Here is a 20,329-nt window from a genome sequence, read left to right as displayed (position 1 = left end):
GAATATGTTTCAAAATAATTTTCTTCTCAAAATAATAATTTGAATATAATCTTGTCCATAGAACTATATATTAGTTGATATTCATTGTTTTAGAAAATGATAATAATTTAAAAATTAATTAATAGAAAAGAATTTTTTAATCTAATAGAAATATCAGTATTTTAGGATGTTTCCCAAACTTGTTTTAACAGTTTTCTACTGACTAATAACAAAATCTACTTGAAAAGGGTATGTATGTTCTCTCTATGCCATACATAAGTTTCTGTCATGATCATGGTTTTGTATTTGTATGTGGCAGTCTCACTAAAATTTGAAGCTTTTTGACTTCTCTATGTTAATACAATCCTGATCCTGTTTAGCATTGTAATTACAATTTTTCTGTAAGAATGTACACTAAAGAATTCATTAGAGTGGGCTATGTTTGGTAAATTAGTTCAAAATAGAAGGTTGTGAGTAAAGAAAATGGAAAACCCTTTAGAAGGTTGTAGTTGGTGAAAAATCATAATGTCATGCTACAAATGGTTAATAAAGGAAACACCCCATCTTCGGATCCCTGTAATTTTTGAATTTTCTAGTTAGTTTCTAACGATGGATTATACTTTAATAAATTCTTATACTTTTAGTTTTGTCATCTTTAACTTTTGTTTGGTCATAAGCGGTGCACAATTAAGAAGGAAGATTAATTATCATAAAAATCAAGGAGGCAAAAGCCTTGCATCATCTGCAATAAGAAATTCCACATCCGTTGAAACTTCTTCAATCCATATGCATTCAGAGTTTACAGTAGAAATATGGTGTGCCATTTGATGGGCCACCCTGTTTGCATTCCTGTTTACAAATTGAAAGGATTGAACCCCAATATTATCAGCCAACAGTTGAATATCCTGCAGTATCAATTCTTCATGAATGTTCGGGCAACACTTTCCATTTGATCCATCAACTAAGACCTTACTGTCACTCTCAGCTTCAATGTCCTGAATTCTACTTGCCCCTACTATTGTCAAAGCCCACCTCATTGCCAATGTTTCAGCCATCGTACTACAAGCTTTTGCCACCATGCGCTTTCCTCCAGCCATTGAAAAACCTCACCATCCCCATCCCGAACTACAAAACCTAATCCAAAAGTTCCATCATCAAAAACCGCAGCATCAGTGTTCATTTTTCCCATCCCATTCCGTGGTAATTGCCATGTTTGAATGGGATCATGCCTCACCGAAGAATTAGAACAAGGAACCTGGTTGGACTGAAATTCTTGCAATAAATTCTGTGCCCTTGCAATAATCTCCACTACTGAACTTGCTTTAGCATCAAAACAGAATTTATTTCGTGCAGACCATAAAGCCCATGTAATCATGCAGAAAAGTTTAACATATTCATAAGGAAAATGTACCGTTATGTGCCATAAGAGATCCTTAAAAGAGCCAGCGGACATGATGGAAATATCTAGTCGAAGTGGACTCAAATACCACAGAGTCAGCAATAGGACAGATGAGACATAAATGGTTCCAAGTTTCCTCAGCATTACCACACATCAAACAAATAGCATCCATTTGACAACCCCGACGTACCATATTCATTTTTGTGGGTAAAGCATCTGATGTAGCTCTCCGAATGAAGTGCCTTACCTTTGGTGGTACTTGCAATCGTCAAATTCAATTCCACATTGGATCAGCACGACTTGTTGATGGTCTTGTTGAATCAATAACCATTAAAGTGTCATGAGCCAATGATATGCTGAACGTACTGTAAGTTTTCCCGATTTGGGTGTATCTCCAAAACTGTATATCCCTTGGAAGCCGATTACTTAAGAGGCATGGACAGAATGGCATCTATTTCCTCCTGTCGAAAGCTTTATCTTACCAAAGACTCGTTCCACTTAATTTGATTATCATCTATTAACATATTGACCGTGGCATCAATAGGCAATGAATTCTCCCTATAATTCAGCTTCGTTACATTGTCCCCACCCATCCTTCTATCATGCCAAACCTTGATATCCCTTCCATTACCCACCCTCCACGCTGTTCCCTCCATTAACAAAGGCCCTGATGCTAACAAGCTATGCCCCAGGTAGCTAGGTTGATATCCAATATTTGCTGACCCGAAATTGCAACGGGGGTAATACTTCGCCTTCAAGATTTGGGCAACCAAGGAAGACGTATCAGTAGTAACACGCCACGCTTGCTTGGCAATCATTGCTAGGTTAAACGAGTATATATCACGAAAACCAAGGCCTCCCGAGGCTTCTGATGTAGTCATACATTCCCAATTTATCCAATGAATTTTCCTCTCTCCTTCCTTATAACCCCACCAAAATCGTGATAATTGCCCTCTCAATTTCCTTGCACACTCCAGTTGGAAATAAGAAGCAACTCATTATGTAAGTGGGAATAGCTTGAACAACTGTTTTTAGTAAAATCTCCTTCCCTGCCTTAGATAAAGCCTTCTCTTTCCACCCTATTAAATTGTGTAGAATCCTATCTTGAACCAATTTGAATACTTCCTTTTTAGACTTACCAATTATGGTTGGTAAGCCTAAATATTTACCATGCTTGTCCACTTGTTTTACGCCCAACTTTTCAATGACGTCCTGCTTCCGATCTTCTGAGACATTACTACTGGTTGTCGTCTCTGATTTATCCAAATTGATCTTCTGACCCGGTGCCTCTTCATAGATATGGAGAATCCATGCTATCTTCTCCGCTTCCTGAACATTCGCCCTCGTAAAAATAATACTATCATCTGCAAAGAATAAATGGGAGACAGATGGAGCATTCCTAGCAACCTTATAACCATGTATTTCGCCATTACGCTCAGCTTCTGTAATCAACGATGATAACCCCTCTGCACAAAGTAGAAAAAGATAAGACGAAATAGGATCTCCTTGACGGAGTCCCCTTTGAGGAGAGAAAGATTCCATAGACTCACCATTTATAAGAAGGGAATAAGAAACAGTTGTCACACAACGCATCACAAGATCAATCCAACTAGAAACAAAATCCATTTTTACCATTGCTTCTTTCACAAAATTCCACTCCACTCTGTCATAAGCCTTACTCATGTCTAATTTTTAAGGCCATCACCCCTTTTTTACCCACCCGTTTCTTCTTCATTGAGTGAAAAATTTCAAAAGCAATCATTGCATTATCTGTAATTAATCTACCCGGAATAAAAGCACTTCGAGATTTAGGTATAATATTAGGTAGAATTAATTTCAATCTATTTGCCATTGCTTTAATGATAATACGACAGATGACATTACAAAGGGTAATGGGTCTATATTCCTTAGTGAATTGGAGTGCCTTGATCTTAGGAATTAGGACAATGAAAGTATGATTGAGAAAAGAAGGGTCATTACCAGTATTCAAAATACTCAAAGCCACATTCACAACATCATTATGAACAATATGCCAAAATTTTTGATAAAATGAAGGAGACATACGATCAGGTCCAGGAGCTTTTGTTGGATGCATCTGTCTCAAGGCTCTGTATGTCTCATCTGGTGTGTAAGGTTGAGTCAATTGCTCAATCATTTCTGTTGTGACCCTAGACTCTATTAAATTTATAACTTTGTGCATATTTCTAGGAGTTTCCGACTTGAAAATATTCTTGAAATAATCAGTCATCACCCGAGCTATTTCCTTCTCATCCCTCCACCAGTTACCATAATCATCTCGGATCCCCTCCACTGTATTTCGTTTATGGCGCTGGGTTGCTTGTCGATGGAAAAATGTAGTATTCCTATCACCCTCCTGCAACCACTGAATTCTCGATCTTTGAAGCCACAGTGATTCTTCTAGCATTAGTAACTGATTTAACTCTCCCTCAAGCCTCCTACATTCAGACATATTTAACTCAAATTGTGATCCGCCTTGAGCAATCTCCAACTTCCTTCTAACGTCACCTAAATTCCTTCTCACATTGCCAAAGACCTCCTTATCCCATCGCATCAACTTACGTCCGCATGTTTTTACTCTTTCATCAAAAGTACCACCCATCCAGCCCTCTCTAATAATCTCTTGACAAGCCTCATGGTGAAGCCACATCCTTTCAAACCTAAACAATCTTTTCCTTCTCTTCCTGTTATATGTACCATTGGTGCACCAGTTAGCAACCAAAGACATCGATAACGGGGAATGATCCGATCTGATGCGAACTAAATGATGCACTCGAAAACAAGGAAAGAGTACACACCAACTATCATTTGCCAGAACCCTGTCCAACCTCTCCATTATATTGCCACTTCCATGCTGTCCATTTGTCCATGTAAAGCTATTCCCCTCATATCCTAAATTCATCAACCCATACTCCTCAACTGCTTCCCGGAACCTACGTATAGCCCCATTTGCCCTTAAACTACCACCCATTTTTTCCAAAGACCACATGATCCCATTAAAATCTCCCACACACATTCAAGCACTCGGGGTATTCGGCCTTATGGTTCGCATCAATTCCCACGTCTTATGACATTTATCTGCTTCTAGCCATCCATAAATTCCTGAAAATACCCAAGCTTGAGAAGAGTTATGTGAATTGACATTAAAAGAGATATGATGCATGGAATAAGAAAGCAAAGAAAGATCCAAATCATTATTCCAAGATACTGCAAGACCACCACTACGTGAACTACCCACCCCATTGCAATCAACACTAAAACAACAATGAAAACCAAAACGACTACTATTTAACTTCTCAACTTTGTTTCCATTAGAAAGACAATAGAAGGACTCTCATCATGAAGGAACTTTTAAGGGCACGAATTGTCGCTTGGTTCCCAAGCTCGCGACGACTCCAGCTAAAGATTTTCATTGCGATCGGCGGGACTGGATATCAATCGCCCGCCGTTGAAAAAGATGATTGGAATACTACTGCCAATTCTGCTTCTCTAGCCTTTTTAAACTTGCCTTCCTTACTCAGCTCCTTTTCCTCCGCACTCTTCCTTTTTGAACCACAGGCTATCATAGCAGGAGCCACATCTGAGTGCTTTGATAATGTGTCACGATGAATTATAGTAACTGTACGGGCTTTTTTCTTGTTTTCAATGTTCTTTTGGCTCAAATCATGATTCGGTCGAGACAAATCTATAGTGGACCTAACTGGATTTGGCTCCTGTGAAGGTATACCAAAATTCGTGTTTTTGAGAACATGGATTGGCTGATGTTTTGGATATGTTGGCTCGGTGAGGCTTATATCATTATTTGCAAGGTGTTGATCGCGTTGAATGTTTACATGGAGTTGCACGGAATTTGATTGGCCATTGTTGAGTGGTTTTTGGCTTTGCATGCTACTGTTTGGCTCCACCACCGTGACACCACCTATTTTTGTTACCAACTCCCCTACAGTAGGACTCTCCACCTGTACCACCGCATCTTCCTTCCCCTCGACGATTGTTTCATTCTTTTCACTCGCAATTTCCACCACTTTCGGATTATTATAAAGACATTTTCGAGTTTTATAGCTCTTTGATTCATCTTGGATTATAACTTTAGTACGCTTGAACGGAGAGGCACGCATCCAGTCTCCAAACGGCAATAATTTCTCATCCATTGCATCATAGCCATCATCCTCCGTCCGACTGTCACAGTCCCTCATTACATGTCCCAAACATCCACAAACATAACAAAAAGATGGTAATCTCTCATACCTGAAAAAGACCCACATGTCCTTATTTGATCCCATTGCTATTTTTGTCCTCTTCCGCAAAGGTTTTCGAAGATCAATTCTGATTCGCAACCGCACACTCCTCTCCAATCCTTCCATTGATGTATCATCAATGTCCAAAACAGTCCCGATCCTTGCACCGATTGCCTTGATTGCCTCCTTAGATCTGGCCTTCATTGGTAAATCATAAATTCAAACCCAGAAAGGGGCCTCATCAAAACACATTTGAGATGGCTGAAGACCACTATCCATTTACTTTAGAACTAAAAGATTCTTCTCGAAATGCCACGGCTCCATTTCCAATATTTTCTCATGCATGTGTTCACCTTCAAACTTTCCATCAAAGCAATCGCAAAAACATATCCAACTGGACTTTAACTCCTTCAAGCCGGTTGAATAACCATTATTTTTATACTTATTAAAAGTTCAGACTGATATTAAAACAAAAATAAAAATTAAACTCGAAATGTTATGAGCTTTTAGATTTATTATAAATAATAAAATAAAATAAAAATATTTTTAAAATTAATTTTTAATAATAAAATTATAAATTAAATAATATTTAATAAATTAAAATAAATATTTTATATTTAATTAGAAAATATCTTCTATACACTTAGATTCACATGTAACTTTCTTAAAGTGGTTATATTCTAATACAAAAAAACATTAACCGTAGAATATAAGTTTGTTAAAGTGGTTATTTTCTAGGGGACTTCTATACAATTACGGGAATGCACACCCAAGTTTTTATTTTTACACCCTTTGTTTCACGATTTTTTTGAAATTTTTTTATAATTATTTTAAAATATTTTATTTATACAGTTTTGTTTTAAGAACTGGATTATAGCGTTCTTTTGATATCTTATTAGTATCGATTTTAGTATATTTTTGTTACCGTTAAATATATCTTTTAATTTTTTTTAGTTATATCTTTATATATTTTAAACAGTATTTGGTATATTTTTATATATTAAATTATATTTTTTAAAATATAAATTTTTATTTTATTAAAACATATTAGTTTATTATAAAAAATTATATAATATTATTTAATTCATGAATATCAAACTTAAATATATAAAATAAAAATGATAAATTTATCTTATTTAGCTAATTTCACAGTAATACAAGTTAAAATCATATTCTATCAATGTTTTATAGATATATTTTTAATATTTTTTCAGATAAAATTCTAAAAGGTAAATTTATATTAATACAAGTTAAAATAAATAAATGTTTAATATATTTTAAATATATGTTAGTTTTTCTTGAAAAATTCAAAAATATAAATATATTTAAAATAAATATTAAATTTTAGTATTAATGAGAATTATGAAATTATTGACTTATGCACATCACAAAATAAATATTAAAAATTATATCATTTTAGTATTTTTTACATATATATCCTGTATTTTTTTTGATGAAATTATAAACATATAAAATAAATATAAAATAAAAACTGAATTTATAATAGTACAAATTTTCTTTTAAAAATATCCTGTGGATATTTTATAGGTATATTTTCTAACATTTTTTTCTGATGAGATTTAAAAAAAAATATTATAAATAAAATTTAAAAAAGAACTATTAAATTTTCTTTTTGACAGTAAGAAAAAAGAATTTTTAAAAAGTCGTACACTACGAAAATTCTTTTATTTTCTAATACCTGGTAAAACGCATAATGAAGAACACGGCACGGCAGTCAGCCGAAAGAACACAATAAACAAATAAAATGCAACAATCTCAAAACACAAATCATATAGAAAGCAAGAGCGTAAGAAATAAAAACAGAATATCTATAGACAATAATTAAAAAGGAAAACATATTACAGAGTCTCATTCTATTAAGAGCTTCAAAAATTAAAGGAATAAGTATTAACAAATGCCAAATATATGGCAGGATTTGCACTAATTACATTTGGGAGAAGCCAGGGGGGCTGCTGCTAGAGATATCTACATTTTCAAAAAATCTATTATAGACCCTAACGAACAAAATCCAAAATGATTACTATTATCAATCAGTCCTTTCTTTTGAATTCCGAAAGGGAATATTCTTCTCATCGTCGTCAAATGATCCACTTGGCCCATCTTGTGAAGCGTCCAGGTGCAGACCATCCAAACTGTTGCCGCCGCAGAGTACCTTAGCGTTGATATCTCCAATAGAGCTCTGAGACAAAGAAACCAAGCCAATTGTGGCCATACTGTTCACAATAGCATTCACATCGCTGGATCCAGAGTACAGCCCCCGGCTTCCAACAGCATGCATTCCCTGTTTGTCCTGAGTATTGGTCAATACAGCAGGCAATACATTCAGTAACTGTGGGTTACCCTGGGTTGAACTACTAATCAGCAGTCGGAGAGTCTCTCTTGCACCTTTTTCCAACATAGTGTCGGTCTCGGTAATCAATGGGTTCACAAATTTAGGGTGCAATGGCGGAATAGTGCCTGAAATAGCAGGCCCAGCACTCACCAGGTAACCTTGACCTGAAGAGCAAACATCAATTACTGGAATATGAACAATTGGATCACACATCAAAGGGGTGAAGGTTGGGACTTGCTGAGCAGTAGGAATTGGTAATCGAACCAATGGGTCCGGCAGAAAGGCTGGAAAATCCAATTTGGGAATATCAGCTAGATTGAGAGGTGGAGTAGGAGTTAACAGGCTAGAGGGCATAGTTGCTGATAATAATGAAGAAAGTGGTGGAAGCAAAGGGGATTCCATTGAAGAATTACCGAGATGTGAAGAGTTTGACGAAAACTGCATGGTTGAAACACCTTGTGGGCACCAACAATAGTAAGGAGAGACGAGAGGTGGGCTTGAAGAAGTTTCATGGGATGCTGAACTTAGAATTGGTGGAATAGCCAATTTCCCCAGTGATTCAAGAAAACTAGATGGTGCCACAGGGTAACTCTTAATCTCAGGCAGCTTTATGTTTTCAGTTTGATTAGAGCTTGATGCATCATTCTCACATGGCAATGCTGTCATCAGGTTGTCAACTGCTGAGAGATGCCCATCACCGCGACGCTTTAACTTTTCCCTCGCAGCATTTCTTAAAGAAGACAAGCTTCTAGGCGGGCCCTCTTTAAAGGAACTTGATCTCGGACTGAGGCTTCCCTGATATGATGAATTTGCTTTTACTCCCTGGCTGCTAATATATCGTGACCGCAAAGACTTGGATGAAATGGAAGATGTATTAGAGAGGTCAAGAGTAGTGTCAGAAGAAGAGGCATGGAAGAATACAGCACTTTCTCGGGTGCCGCTTCCCAGAAGATAGGCTCGGAGGTGAGTTGCAAAGCAATCAAGACGTGACTTGCTAATGCCAGTTAAATCAGCTATAGATGGTCTCCTCTTGAGTACATCCTTCATCTATCATTACACCAAAATAAATAAATAGAACTTTTGTTAGTAGCCATAAGAAATGAATGCTCCCCCAAAGAATTTTTTTCCCACACAAATAATAAAAGCGCAGTACAGAAATCTTTAATGGAGTTCTAAGTTCCAATATATATTCATGATTCCTCAAGTTGCTCAATCTATTCATGTATATTTATTTGCAAATTTGAGATGGTTGACCACTTCCCTCAGAACAAAGAATAATATGTAATTTTTTTATTCCTGTAGCACAATTTTCGCAGCTAAATGATAAAAAGTTATAAAGCTAAAAAGTTTCTCATCAACCAATGTTTTCTACATGCATCCCAATCTTCAAGATAATGTCTTGTTTATACCTTGGCAAGCAATTCAATTCCCAAAAGTTTGGATTTCTCTGAGCACCAAAAGTAAAAGTTTCTGCCATCTGCTACATTTATACAGAAAGATCGGCCAGAGCTGTCCCCTGAGATCTCATCAACTTTAACTGTAGGACCCTGTGCTTTGCTGCTTAGGGTAAATAGTCTCTCTGTACTACCATCATCTCCAATGAATAACAGGCGCAGATCAGATGTTGGTAACAACGTAAGATTTAAATTCCCCCTGAAACAATATGGATGAAATGAAATTACTTAGAAGCATCCATTAGCATAAATACGAACTAAAAAACCAGCAAGCAACATATCTATAAGAAGAAGTCACAAATAACACTGGAGTTCTTAAATGTACATCCTAGTTTCTAAACTTAAACTTAGACAAAGTAAAGGAGAAAACTACTATTACAACTTATCCAAAATCAGGGAAAGCTACAATTGCAAAATACAAATAGCAGAAAGGCAAACTTTATTGAAAGAAAAATTCTATGAGGCAAACTCCAGACATTCTCACTATAGAATTATTTGAAGGCCTGACATCATTAATTTGGCACTTTGCCAACTAAAGAAATTTTCTAGCCTGGCAATTCTGTCTCTGAACTACAATTTTCAACATCAGATAGAAAGACTACAATAGGCTTGCTTTAATTGCTAACCGATGAGGCACACAGAACTTGATTCCACAATTTTCCAGTGGAATTCTTCCAATAGACATCTAAGACACCAGATATCAGTGTTACAGCATGTACAGAACAAATTTCTGGATTACTATGACTAAATCATGTCCACTGACCATAGTTATAGCATCAGTCTTAGATGAAAATATAGTTCTAAGGCTTTTCCTATAAGCTTATTTTCACAAGGCAACAAGGTTAGAGCAAACAAGTAAAAACATAAATATAACATAGCAAGATATAAGCAACTGGTCAATGAAGTCAAAATAGTACAACAGCCAGCAAATTGTTAAAGCATTTAGATTCTGTAGGAAGTCAACATTGCATATACATTGGAGAAAGACCCTTTACACTCAATTTCTACTTCAGCTAAAGAATTAGTCCTACGAATCCAAAAAGCAGAAGGAATTTACATAATCATATAATGTAGGAGATGAAACTACCTTTACTTCCTCAAAATTCAGAGATCATAATAGAATACGCCCACTTTTACCTACAAGCCAAAAGATATTTTTACTTGGAAGCATGAACATTATCACCATTAATAATCTAAAACATAGAGTCCTGCAATCTCTACTATTCACCAACAATGACACAACATATACACCTTCCTGCCATATGATTGCAAGTGAACTTGATACTAATGGAAAAGCTCTAATCATATGTCAATTCAGTACGAACCTTGTCTAAACAAAACACAAAAAGAATAATGTGACAAAATGAGAGGTAAGGAAACCCTTTGCATCCCTAACCATCATGGTAAGGAAATACCAGTTGACCAACAATCATACTTTCCCCTGTCATCATAATGCAACTCCCTAGCTATAAAGAAGACATCTCCACAAGAAGCAGTAAGTAAAATCTAAATTTAATCCACCATAATCATTTCAAGTTAATTAACCCCGAGGCATTTTTCATGTAACCAAAATGCAAGAAGATTTAATTTAATGAAATGAGTATTTAAAAGCTAGAAAATGTTCAACTCAGACAATAAGTGGGAGAGTCAAAGCATTAATTAGAGAGGTGAAAAAACATAAGATGAAACTAGCAACAGTAGAACCCACAAGCAGTAACACGGAATCAAATTCATATGATAGCTACAACATATATATGCAAACTTACTGGTACAATAACATGGGTGATATACTGCAAAAACATCAGAAAATTACTAACACCATACATAATCTAAATCAGGTGCCTGCATCGAATATTGAAAATTTAAACAAACATAAAAGGGATCAAATGCCTCTCATCATTCAAAGTAACAGGTATACAAATGCAACATGCATGACGCCCTAGAGACCAAATCTCAAATATATGTGATTCAGATTTTAAATAAAAAAATATTTACTACATTAAAAATAAGTGATATCAGATCTTTCAAAGTTTATATACCAAAGACCAACAAAGTAACCTAAATTTTAACATCAATTATACTATACAAATTAATGGTGTTAAAAAGTCAATTTAGGATTACATATATATTTCACAATCAATCAAACAACCAAAATTAAATTCAACTTACCTTGTTGCAGTAGGACATAACAAAGTCCCTTGCTTGTTAATCTTTCCAACACGAATCGAGACAAGGGGTATACAAAAACACCTCGCTAACATTCCAACTTCTGATGGCTCAAAATGCTGAATCATCAAAGACAAACAAAAAATAAATAAAAATCACCATCTTAATAAAAATAATAAAAAAAAGGTGATTAAATTAAAGATATGATATACCTGACTCAGATGTGCTAAAAGGCGATCTTCAGCGAATCCACTAGAAGCATTCATCTTCAACAAAGGTTTTAACCTCTCATCAGCTCTACAAGCTCCCATAACTTGCATATCCAATGCTTGTAGCCAAAGCAAAACCCTATCTTCACGATCGCTTCTTTGAAGCAACAAATCTCCGTCTCCATCTTCAATAAGAATGTCCGTTAATCTCTCCGTTAACCCTACGTTACCAGATCTCACGGTAGATGTCTCAACGCCGCTTGAAAACGACGAAGAATCTTCAACATCGTCGCCGTTTCTCCGATCGTCACCGCTTCTAGAGTTAGCCATAGTATAATGGAGATTTTACAAAATCGAAACCCTAATATTCGAAATTACTAATCAAAATCTTCGAATCTCAAATGAATAGTCGATTGTAATATTTAGAGAGAGAAAGCCAATTTTGCGAACTTCTTTTTTTTTTAGAGAGAGATTAAATATCTTTTACAAAGAAAATCGCTTTGCTGGCTCGTTGTGGACTTGTGGTGTTAAAACAAATATTAAATGTACAATTTATATATATATATATATAAATATTAGAAGGATAAGAAATGCAAGGTTTGTTTAGTTTTTATAGGAATGGCTGGTGGACGGGAAAGAGGTTTGTTAAATCTAATTTTGTATTGGTGTTTGAGGTCCGGGGCGGTCATTGCATAGGAGCCATGTCAGCTTTTCTCTCAGTGGGTCATATTCATATCTATTATGTGGGGTCTATGAGAGTAGAAGTTGGAAGTATGACACGTCAGTAAGCAGGTCGATTTTTCTTTAAGGTTGAGTGCTAACATGCGCTATGGGAAGGAAGGCTAAGGAATAAGGGGAAGTGACAAAATAGGTTTTCTTTTCCTTAAGGCTCCGTTTGCCTCGCGGAAAAGTATGAAAATATTTGGCCTGCCAGCCGATTATAAATTTATTAAATAACAGAATCTTCTGTAAAATTAATTAAATATACACGATTACTGGTAATCTCACCTTCAGCTACTTCCGGTGGCTAGCGGCTGACACTGGCCATCGGTAATCAATAAGAAAAAAAAATTAATTTTAATATTATGAGTTTAAATATTTTAATATGTTTATAGATCAGAAAGTACTTTTCTGGTATCAAATTGAAAGTTTTATATTAAAATATAATTAATGTTTAATTATTAACTTAATAAATAATTATTAAGAATTTCTCTTTGTTAATTGATATTGGTAATTCAAATAATTGATGTTTACCTTTATTATTCTGAAATTAGAGTTTTAATTAAAAAATAATAATAAAAACTAATGATATTAGCAAAAACAATCTAAATTCATGTATAAGTTAAAAGTTAAGAATCTAAGTTAAAATATCAAAGTGATTATTAAGTTAAGACATCAAAATGATTTTGGTATAATCTTTCGTTGGTATATCAACGAACAGAAATAAAATATTCATCTAAACAAATAATATATTTTTTTTTTCAAGCAAGTTAATAATCGCAAAACAAACAGAGCGTAGGTTCAAAAAATGAGGGGAGTAGTGGAGATTTTGTCGTGAAGCAAACATAAGGATGAGCTGAAAGAGAGAGGTATAGGTATAGGTATAGGTATAGGGAAATATTAAGAAGTGCATTATTATCTTTTTTAATGTGTGTTTGTGTGGGTCTGTTGAGGAAATTGAATGTGAGTGAATAATTGAAGGTGGAAAGCAAAGGCATATTCCAAAATGCTATATTTGTAACCCCAATCCCAACGTAGTAAGGACAAAGCTTTCCAATTTTCACCATTTTATTATTTTAATACTCTTAAGACTTTTAATATATATATTACATAAAATTATTCTAAAACTAAAATTGAAATATAATTTAAATTAAATTAAAAATATTTAGATATTAAAAAAATAAAATTTAATATATTTACAAAAACATAAATATAGATTTAGCTCAAAAGTAAACATCAACTTCAACCATGAGAACTCTTTTGAAGAGGATTTCATTTTATAACAATAATCTAACATGGTTGAGGAACTCAATTAGGTTTCCTTAATGAGTTGGCAATTAAATTAGCGGTCACATTTTCTCTTTTGTTAATTATATAGTAAAAGCATTTTATATACTGATAATGAAATGATTGAATTTGAAATATCGAATTTTCTTTAATAAAATCCATAACAAAAAATCGAGTGAATTTAAGCATACTATAAAAAAGATTATATTTAATACCTGTGCTGGGCACATGCCATTGCACTCGTACAAATAATATTCCATTGACATATTCAATTATTTCTCAAAATCTACCACCTTGTTACAAGTGTCTTCCTGAAAGGTATAAATATCAGGATTCAGACTAATAAGCCTCAGTTCTCTTCCCATATAAGTAGGTTAAAATGAAACCAATATGAGCAGTGTCTGAGACATCTGAAAAGGCAAGCATATTCAATGCACAACATACATTGAAACAAAGTACAAGTTCCATTGGAGCATCAGCATGGTCCGATAGCAGATCGCATCAGATGCACTGAGACGTCAAATGGAGATGTTAATGGCCAGAGCATGGGAAAAAACACCTAGTAAAAGATGTGCACACAGACCAAGATGTGAATTCTTAGCCATATGAAACTTAAGGCAAACTTCAATTGTGCCAACGCTTAAGAACTAATAACAAGAAAGCAATCATCAAGACCCCATTTGCAATTGCTAACTATCATGAAATTCCACGGTTGTCTAAATAATAATGGAACTTGATTCATTTAAGTTTAGCTCAAGAATTTTCAAGGCAAGAACCAAAAATTCAATGAACATCCATAATTGAACACAATAGTGTAGGGGCTCTATCTGTCTAAATCATTGACCTATCTGTCAGACCAGTATATCACTTGCTCTTCTTTGGCTCTGCAGCATAATCATTTATTAGTGCTTCAACATCTTTCCAGAACAAACCTTCTACTAGAACTCCATCCTTGGTGAACCTGCAAGAGTTTGAAAGGTCAGTAATGCAGTTAAGCACAGAAGCATACTTCATGGAATTCAAAGGATGGAAATTCATTAAGCACATACCATTGAGTGACACTCTTTGTAAACTGCACTGGTTTCCCTGCTGAAATTGATTTGGGATCTGCACTAGCTATGCTGAGCGTGTACTCATCAGAAAATCTGGGCAATTTTGAAGAAACCACTAAACCAGTGCTGGTGTAAGAACCCTGAAAAATTAAGAATTAACAATAACTTGACTAAATCTTTTTTTGTTTCAGGATCAATTATGAAAGTAAAACAGCATATAATTGTCATCTTTGCTAAACATTAGACCATAAACAACAACAAAGCCAGATTAATGAATCATGAAATAGAAGAAATTCTTACTACGACAAATAAATAAAGGATATCAATGAACGAGGGGTGCAAAGATAAATCTAAAGTGTCATCTTTTTGTAATATGCAGTAGTTAAGCACGAATAACACAAAATCTTCAACATACTTTAGATCTGTTTGACATACACAAACGTGTGCCCGCAGTCGCACACCATATATGCTTCATCCATTAACACATTACATAGAGAACACACCAGCATTTCCTTCTCAAACAAAGGCCACATCCATAAAAATGGCAGCAAGGCTTTGAACTAAACGGTTCACTTTAGAAGACCATAATATCTAGAGAACAGACTGCAGAAAAATTCGACATCAGAGTAACTCTCTATTTCAGAGATACAGTAGCAAGTTAATGAGGAACTCAACTAAGGGAAAAAGTCCTACAACTCCAATATCACTGAACAAAATGCCAAGGATCCTGTAGTTTGTAGGTCGGTTCTGAAAGTACTAACAGGGGAAGGCGGTTTAAAAAAACTAAAGGAAAGACGAGCAAAAGTGATATCATAATGCACACAACTACAAATAAGAAAGGGTGGGGCCCTCATAATAGCCACTTAAGGGGGAAAATACTGTGACAAACATATAAACAGATTGTATATCAATGTCAATCTGAATTCAATTGAGACAATAAGATGCTAATTTCACCATGAGCCAAGACAGTATGAAATAAAATCCGGAATACAAATATGCATCCATGCATATGGTGATGCATATGGTGATACTACTGAAGAAGTAAAAAGAAAAAAAGGGACCAAGAAAAGGCAAAACATCCAATTTGAAGAAGGAAAAGATCATAGTCTTCCAAGTGTTAGCAATTAGCACAAAGAAACCGAACCCCTTCTTACAGGCTCAAACAAGGACTTTACTATTCTGCAATAGTAGCTGTCATTGGCATCAATAACAAGTAGAGGACAAGAAATTTAAGAAAATGACATTTGTGCTTCATTGAGGGCGTTTATGAAATATTTTCTTTCACTAATTTTAGTGCAAACAGAAAGATCTCAAATAGGTGACTGCATTTAAATCCCTTGATCATGCTCACCCTGAACAGTAATTCTTCCAAAATATGAAATATTTTCTTCCACTAATTTTAGTGCAAACAGAAAGATTTCAAATAGGCGACTGCATTTAAATTCCCTAGATCACGCCCACTCTGAACAGTAATTCTTCCAAAATATGAAATATTTTCTTTCACTAATTTTAGTGCAAACAGAAAGATTTCAAATAGGCGACTGCATTTAAATTCCCTAGATCATGCTCACTCTGATCAGTAATTCTTCCAAAAACACAAATGGGCAATGTTAAATGTTGGTCGAACCCAAATTTCCAGTCATAGCCACAGTCCAAGAAATGCATGATTTGGTTAAACTAACAGAGATCTAGCTTTTTTAGCCTCAATTTAATTAAAAACAGAAATACTCTAATGCCCAGCATCTAAAGTTTGCTCTAACCAAACATTGAGAAATGCTGAGACTTTTGAGAAAAGAAAGCATCAACCACCACCATGATAGAGATCCTTCATGGTGATAGTGAAATAATATGCATAGATAACAAAATTGAAAGCATAGATTACTATATCAGAAACAGTTATCATAGGTTAAACATCACTTCAATGAGCAAGACAGAGATTAGAAATGATAATAATCCAGAATAAACAAATAAATGAGCATTTAAGTTGCAACCATAGAAAAATATCTCATTTTCATAAATGAAGAACTCACCTTAGGAGGATATGTGAATAAGATCGCATTCTTCTCTTTAGTGTATATAATCAGCTGCAACAATCCATTGAAGACTATATACTTGCCAGAGTCAAAGATTGAACAGATTCAAACAACATCTTAAAATATACCAATCATAAATTCATCAATACCTAAATTACACTCAATATCTTTGAAGTTTGATTCATTTGAGCTCAACTGATTTTAAGAATTTTATTTCTAAGCTACTAACCAAACCCAGATATGCATCAAGGCACAAACTAGTATTATTTATTTACAAAGTTACATTTTTTTTTTCAATTAATAAACACATAAGCAACAAAAATCAACCAATCAGTAAAATTAGAAAAAATGCATAATATAAAGATAAATTTTAAAAAGTTGGAAAGGATATAATACGATGCAGCCAATCAAAAAGTCCCTATTTTCAGGAAACTTCTTTTTGTAGAATTGGGCAACCAGAGCAATAATTATAATAATAGTTCCCATTAACAATCTTACATTGCTCATCCTCACATCTTCAACATATCCGCGACTTGTAACAATCTAAAATTAACAAAAGAACATTAAGTGATTCAAATTGATCCCAAAAAAAAAAAAAAAAAAAAGAAAGAACAATAAATTAGGGTTTATTTTGTGCTGTGTTACCTCGGAGACTGACTCGTCGAGAATGTGTTTGATAGAGTGGTGATCCAAGAGATTTGCTTTCTTTGGATTCTTGTTGGCCATTTCTGCTTTCTTTTCTTGCATTTAACTGTTAGATTATAGAGTTTGTGTAATTTTCGAGTGAAGATGTTAGAAAGGAGTGAAGACGAATTTAGGTGTTTGTCAGTCAGTGAGAATGAACGGTGTCGTATCGACGTGTTTTGTCTTTTCTATTTTTATTTTTTTCTTTAAATTAATTATTACAGTTCCGAAATATTTAGCATAACTGTTAAAATGCAGTTAATACTTCCAAAATAAATAATATTAATTAGTATTAAATTTTAAAATGAAAATAAATATGTAATATTATTAATAAAAAAATTAAATAAAACAATTAATATTAATATTAAATAAAAAAGTAAATATAATTCTAAATTTTCTTTCATTCAAAAGTTTAGTAAGTTTTTGATATTATGTTAAAGGTATTTGATTACTATTTTTTTTTTTTAGCTCATATGGTATCAATATATTTAATTACTATTATTCTTTTAATAACAACTTTAGGTTTTGGAATTATTAAACAGTTTTAATTTATTTTTAAAATTTTAAATATATAGACAAATTATATAAAAAAAAATTTAGGCTTTTATATATCAAACAAAACATTTAAATTATCATTTGAAAAATAGGATACCAGATGTGGTAAAAGCATTATTTCCCCAATAAATTTAATTAGCATTAGCATAAAAGAATCTTAATCTTTTACTTTATTTCTTTTCAAGTATTATTTTATTTTATTTTATTTTATTATGTAAGTAGACCAATCTTCATTGACTCCATTTAAATTATTATAAATTTAATATTCTATTATTTTTTATTATATTTGGGTAATATTTATCAAAAATTTATTTTATTTAAAAAATATATAAAAATAAAAGTAAAATAAAAATAATTAATTTGAAAAAATATTTTAATGTTATAAATATATTAACTTAATAATATAAAATTTATTTAAAAATTCATCTATCTTATTAGAATTTAATTTAATTATAATCAATTTTAATTATTTAAAATTTTTATTTTATTTAAAGTATATAAATTTTAAATTTATAAATAAATTCTATAAATTTTATGAATTTCAACTAAACGTAATAAAATATCATTTTTAAGCCTCAAAATAGCTAAGTGCAGTTAGCACACAACAATAATATGGAGATTTTTTGGATATATTCCATTGCAAAGGTCGCAACATCAAATTTCAACTTTGACATATAGTAGTTACATTTTATGTGTTTGAACAAATGGATATGTTTATTATTTGAAACAAAAATCCTCCTACTTCTTGATAACACAGTTTTTGAGGGACCAAGTATAAAAGCAGAACTCAATTTTTCTGCAAGTAGTTTACATGTAAGATCCCGCTATCTGAGTAACTACCAAAAGAATTAACTGGGTATACTTATAAATTCAGCTCCATGCAAATCCTGATACCTCTCTTATTTCGAGGACCGAGCTAAAGAACGTAGCAGTCGATTTTAAGTAATTATCTTGACTAAGCAACTTAAAAGAAATGATCAGAAGGAGCGAGGGGGCGAAGGAAAGATAAAGATGATATCAAGGAGGCCTTGATCTGGTTCTGTTCACGCTTGCCTTCGTAAGCAAAAATCGTGTACCCCTGACAAGTTCTTCCTTAACCATGAACAGAACAGCAGCTGCCAGAACGCTTTGCACGATTTTTGTGTTCATACCTTTGTAAAAGCCATAGAATCCTTCATAGTGAATCATCTTAAGAATAGCATCCAGAGTACCTATATTGATGGAAAGGAAAAAACATCAATCATCCCACAGATATTTTTTCTCGAAAGAAAATAATGAGAAGTAAAGTGCATTTGTAAAACATAATTGATTTGTATATTGTAAATTCAATTGACAATATTTCACTTTTCACATATCCATCTGAGATGGTCTAGTGACCTCAGCCGTAACAGCCAAGGAAGAACATACAGCATGTTATCATTGCACCTTCTTACAGCAAATTTATTATTAGAAACAACTATTACAAGGAAAATACAATATGTTCATGGTTATTTATCCCCTGTCTTAACACCTGAAATTCTGAGCCATAGGTAAGGCTAACCTGGAACTTAGTAGTTACATGATTCATAATGTTATTAAGTGAAGTTTATTAATGCATTTCAAACCTTCATAATGGTGCCTTTTGTCTCCAGTTTTCAGCTGCTTTGCTTGAAGCCTCGACTGCCAAGGTAACAAAGTCAATCAGGAAGCTAGATTAGTATCCATAACCAGTTTAAAACAGATCTAATAATATCCTTCAGACTTAAATAGTACAAACGTTTTGCAACTAAATCAAGGGCTTCTCTTTTTGGCCAATATTCATTTGAACACTCTTTCTGTTCCTGTTCATTTTCCCTGTCACTTCCTATACTTAATTAGTGTTCATATGGCACTGAGGTTGAGATTGCTTGTCCGTAAAACAACCCTTTAAATGTCACAAGATGCGATTAAAATTTTTGTTTTGAAGCAATCAAATTGTTGATACCCATTTTGACATTTTTATCATAAGAACATGTCAAGTTGAGCTTAAAAATATATTTCCATGTCTGATGAGTATGTTCATGATAGTAATTTTCTCACAATTGCTACAGTAAACAGTGCCCAAATGAGAACCTAAACCATTGTATTTTGCAATAATACTTTATATAATTCCTTCAGTCCTATGACTTCCAATCCCAAGCAAAAATTTCCTTCGTTTATATTT

The 20,329-nt window shown here is 33.6% G+C and overlaps 4 protein-coding genes across 4 annotated transcripts in view; all 4 read right to left on the bottom strand.

Annotated features, from left to right (window-relative positions):
- Positions 1-741: 741 nt before the first annotated feature.
- Positions 742-4,412, bottom strand: LOC125370487. The gene is made up of 2 exons (XM_048376238.1): positions 3,443-4,412; positions 742-2,844 (listed from the first exon to the last, which is right to left on the bottom strand). Exons 1-2 carry the CDS (start codon positions 4,410-4,412, stop codon positions 2,300-2,302), a joined length of 1,515 nt encoding a protein of 504 aa, XP_048232195.1. The 3' UTR covers positions 742-2,299.
- A 3,030-nt stretch (positions 4,413-7,442) lies between these two features.
- Positions 7,443-12,369, bottom strand: LOC8262749. Its single transcript, XM_002526806.4, has 4 exons — positions 11,820-12,369; positions 11,611-11,726; positions 9,397-9,640; positions 7,443-9,034 (listed from the first exon to the last, which is right to left on the bottom strand). The coding sequence occupies exons 1-4, from the start codon at positions 12,144-12,146 to the stop codon at positions 7,682-7,684; spliced, it is 2,040 nt and encodes a 679-aa protein (XP_002526852.1). The 5' UTR covers positions 12,147-12,369; the 3' UTR covers positions 7,443-7,681.
- A 2,166-nt stretch (positions 12,370-14,535) lies between these two features.
- Positions 14,536-17,717, bottom strand: LOC8262750 (signal peptidase complex subunit 2). Its single transcript, XM_015723975.3, has 5 exons — positions 17,554-17,717; positions 17,300-17,451; positions 16,906-16,987; positions 14,873-15,015; positions 14,536-14,784 (listed from the first exon to the last, which is right to left on the bottom strand). The coding sequence occupies exons 1-5, from the start codon at positions 17,653-17,655 to the stop codon at positions 14,688-14,690; spliced, it is 576 nt and encodes a 191-aa protein (XP_015579461.1). The 5' UTR covers positions 17,656-17,717; the 3' UTR covers positions 14,536-14,687.
- Positions 17,718-18,760: 1,043 nt separating this feature from the next.
- Positions 18,761-20,329, bottom strand: part of LOC8262751 (peroxisomal nicotinamide adenine dinucleotide carrier) — a 5,707-nt gene continuing 4,138 nt past the window's right edge. The window contains exons 10-11 of the mRNA XM_002526808.4: positions 19,752-19,806; positions 18,761-19,358 (exon numbers count right to left, since the gene is read on the bottom strand). Coding sequence (XP_002526854.1) covers positions 19,165-19,358; positions 19,752-19,806 — 249 coding nt within the window. The 3' untranslated portion in view covers positions 18,761-19,164. The remainder of the gene's footprint in view (positions 19,359-19,751; positions 19,807-20,329) is intronic.

This window comes from Ricinus communis, chromosome 6 (assembly GCF_019578655.1).
Source record: "Ricinus communis isolate WT05 ecotype wild-type chromosome 6, ASM1957865v1, whole genome shotgun sequence".
Lineage (NCBI taxonomy): Eukaryota > Viridiplantae > Streptophyta > Magnoliopsida > Malpighiales > Euphorbiaceae > Ricinus > Ricinus communis.
The sequence above is the reverse complement of the archived record's forward strand: the minus strand, read 5'-3'. Positions and strand labels throughout refer to the sequence as shown.

Coding starts and splice junctions, on each gene's coding strand:
- LOC125370487 (XM_048376238.1), bottom strand. CDS start 4,412: ATGTGTGTGGGAGATTTTAATGGGATCATGTGGTCTTTGGAAAAAATG. Junction 2,845..3,442: donor AAAAGCTCCTGGACCTGATC/GTATGTCTCCTT, acceptor TACTTTGTGCAG/AGGGGTTATCATCGTTGATT.
- LOC8262749 (XM_002526806.4), bottom strand. CDS start 12,146: ATGGCTAACTCTAGAAGCGGTGACGATCGGAGAAACGGCGACGATGTT. Junction 11,727..11,819: donor TTTTAGCACATCTGAGTCAG/GTATATCATATC, acceptor TTGATGATTCAG/CATTTTGAGCCATCAGAAGT. Junction 9,641..11,610: donor TTATGTCCTACTGCAACAAG/GTAAGTTGAATT, acceptor ATATTGTTTCAG/GGGGAATTTAAATCTTACGT.
- LOC8262750 (XM_015723975.3), bottom strand. CDS start 17,655: ATGCAAGAAAAGAAAGCAGAAATGGCCAACAAGAATCCAAAGAAAGCA. Junction 15,016..16,905: donor TATTCACATATCCTCCTAAG/GTGAGTTCTTCA, acceptor TTAATTTTTCAG/GGTTCTTACACCAGCACTGG. Junction 14,785..14,872: donor ACAAAGAGTGTCACTCAATG/GTATGTGCTTAA, acceptor AAACTCTTGCAG/GTTCACCAAGGATGGAGTTC.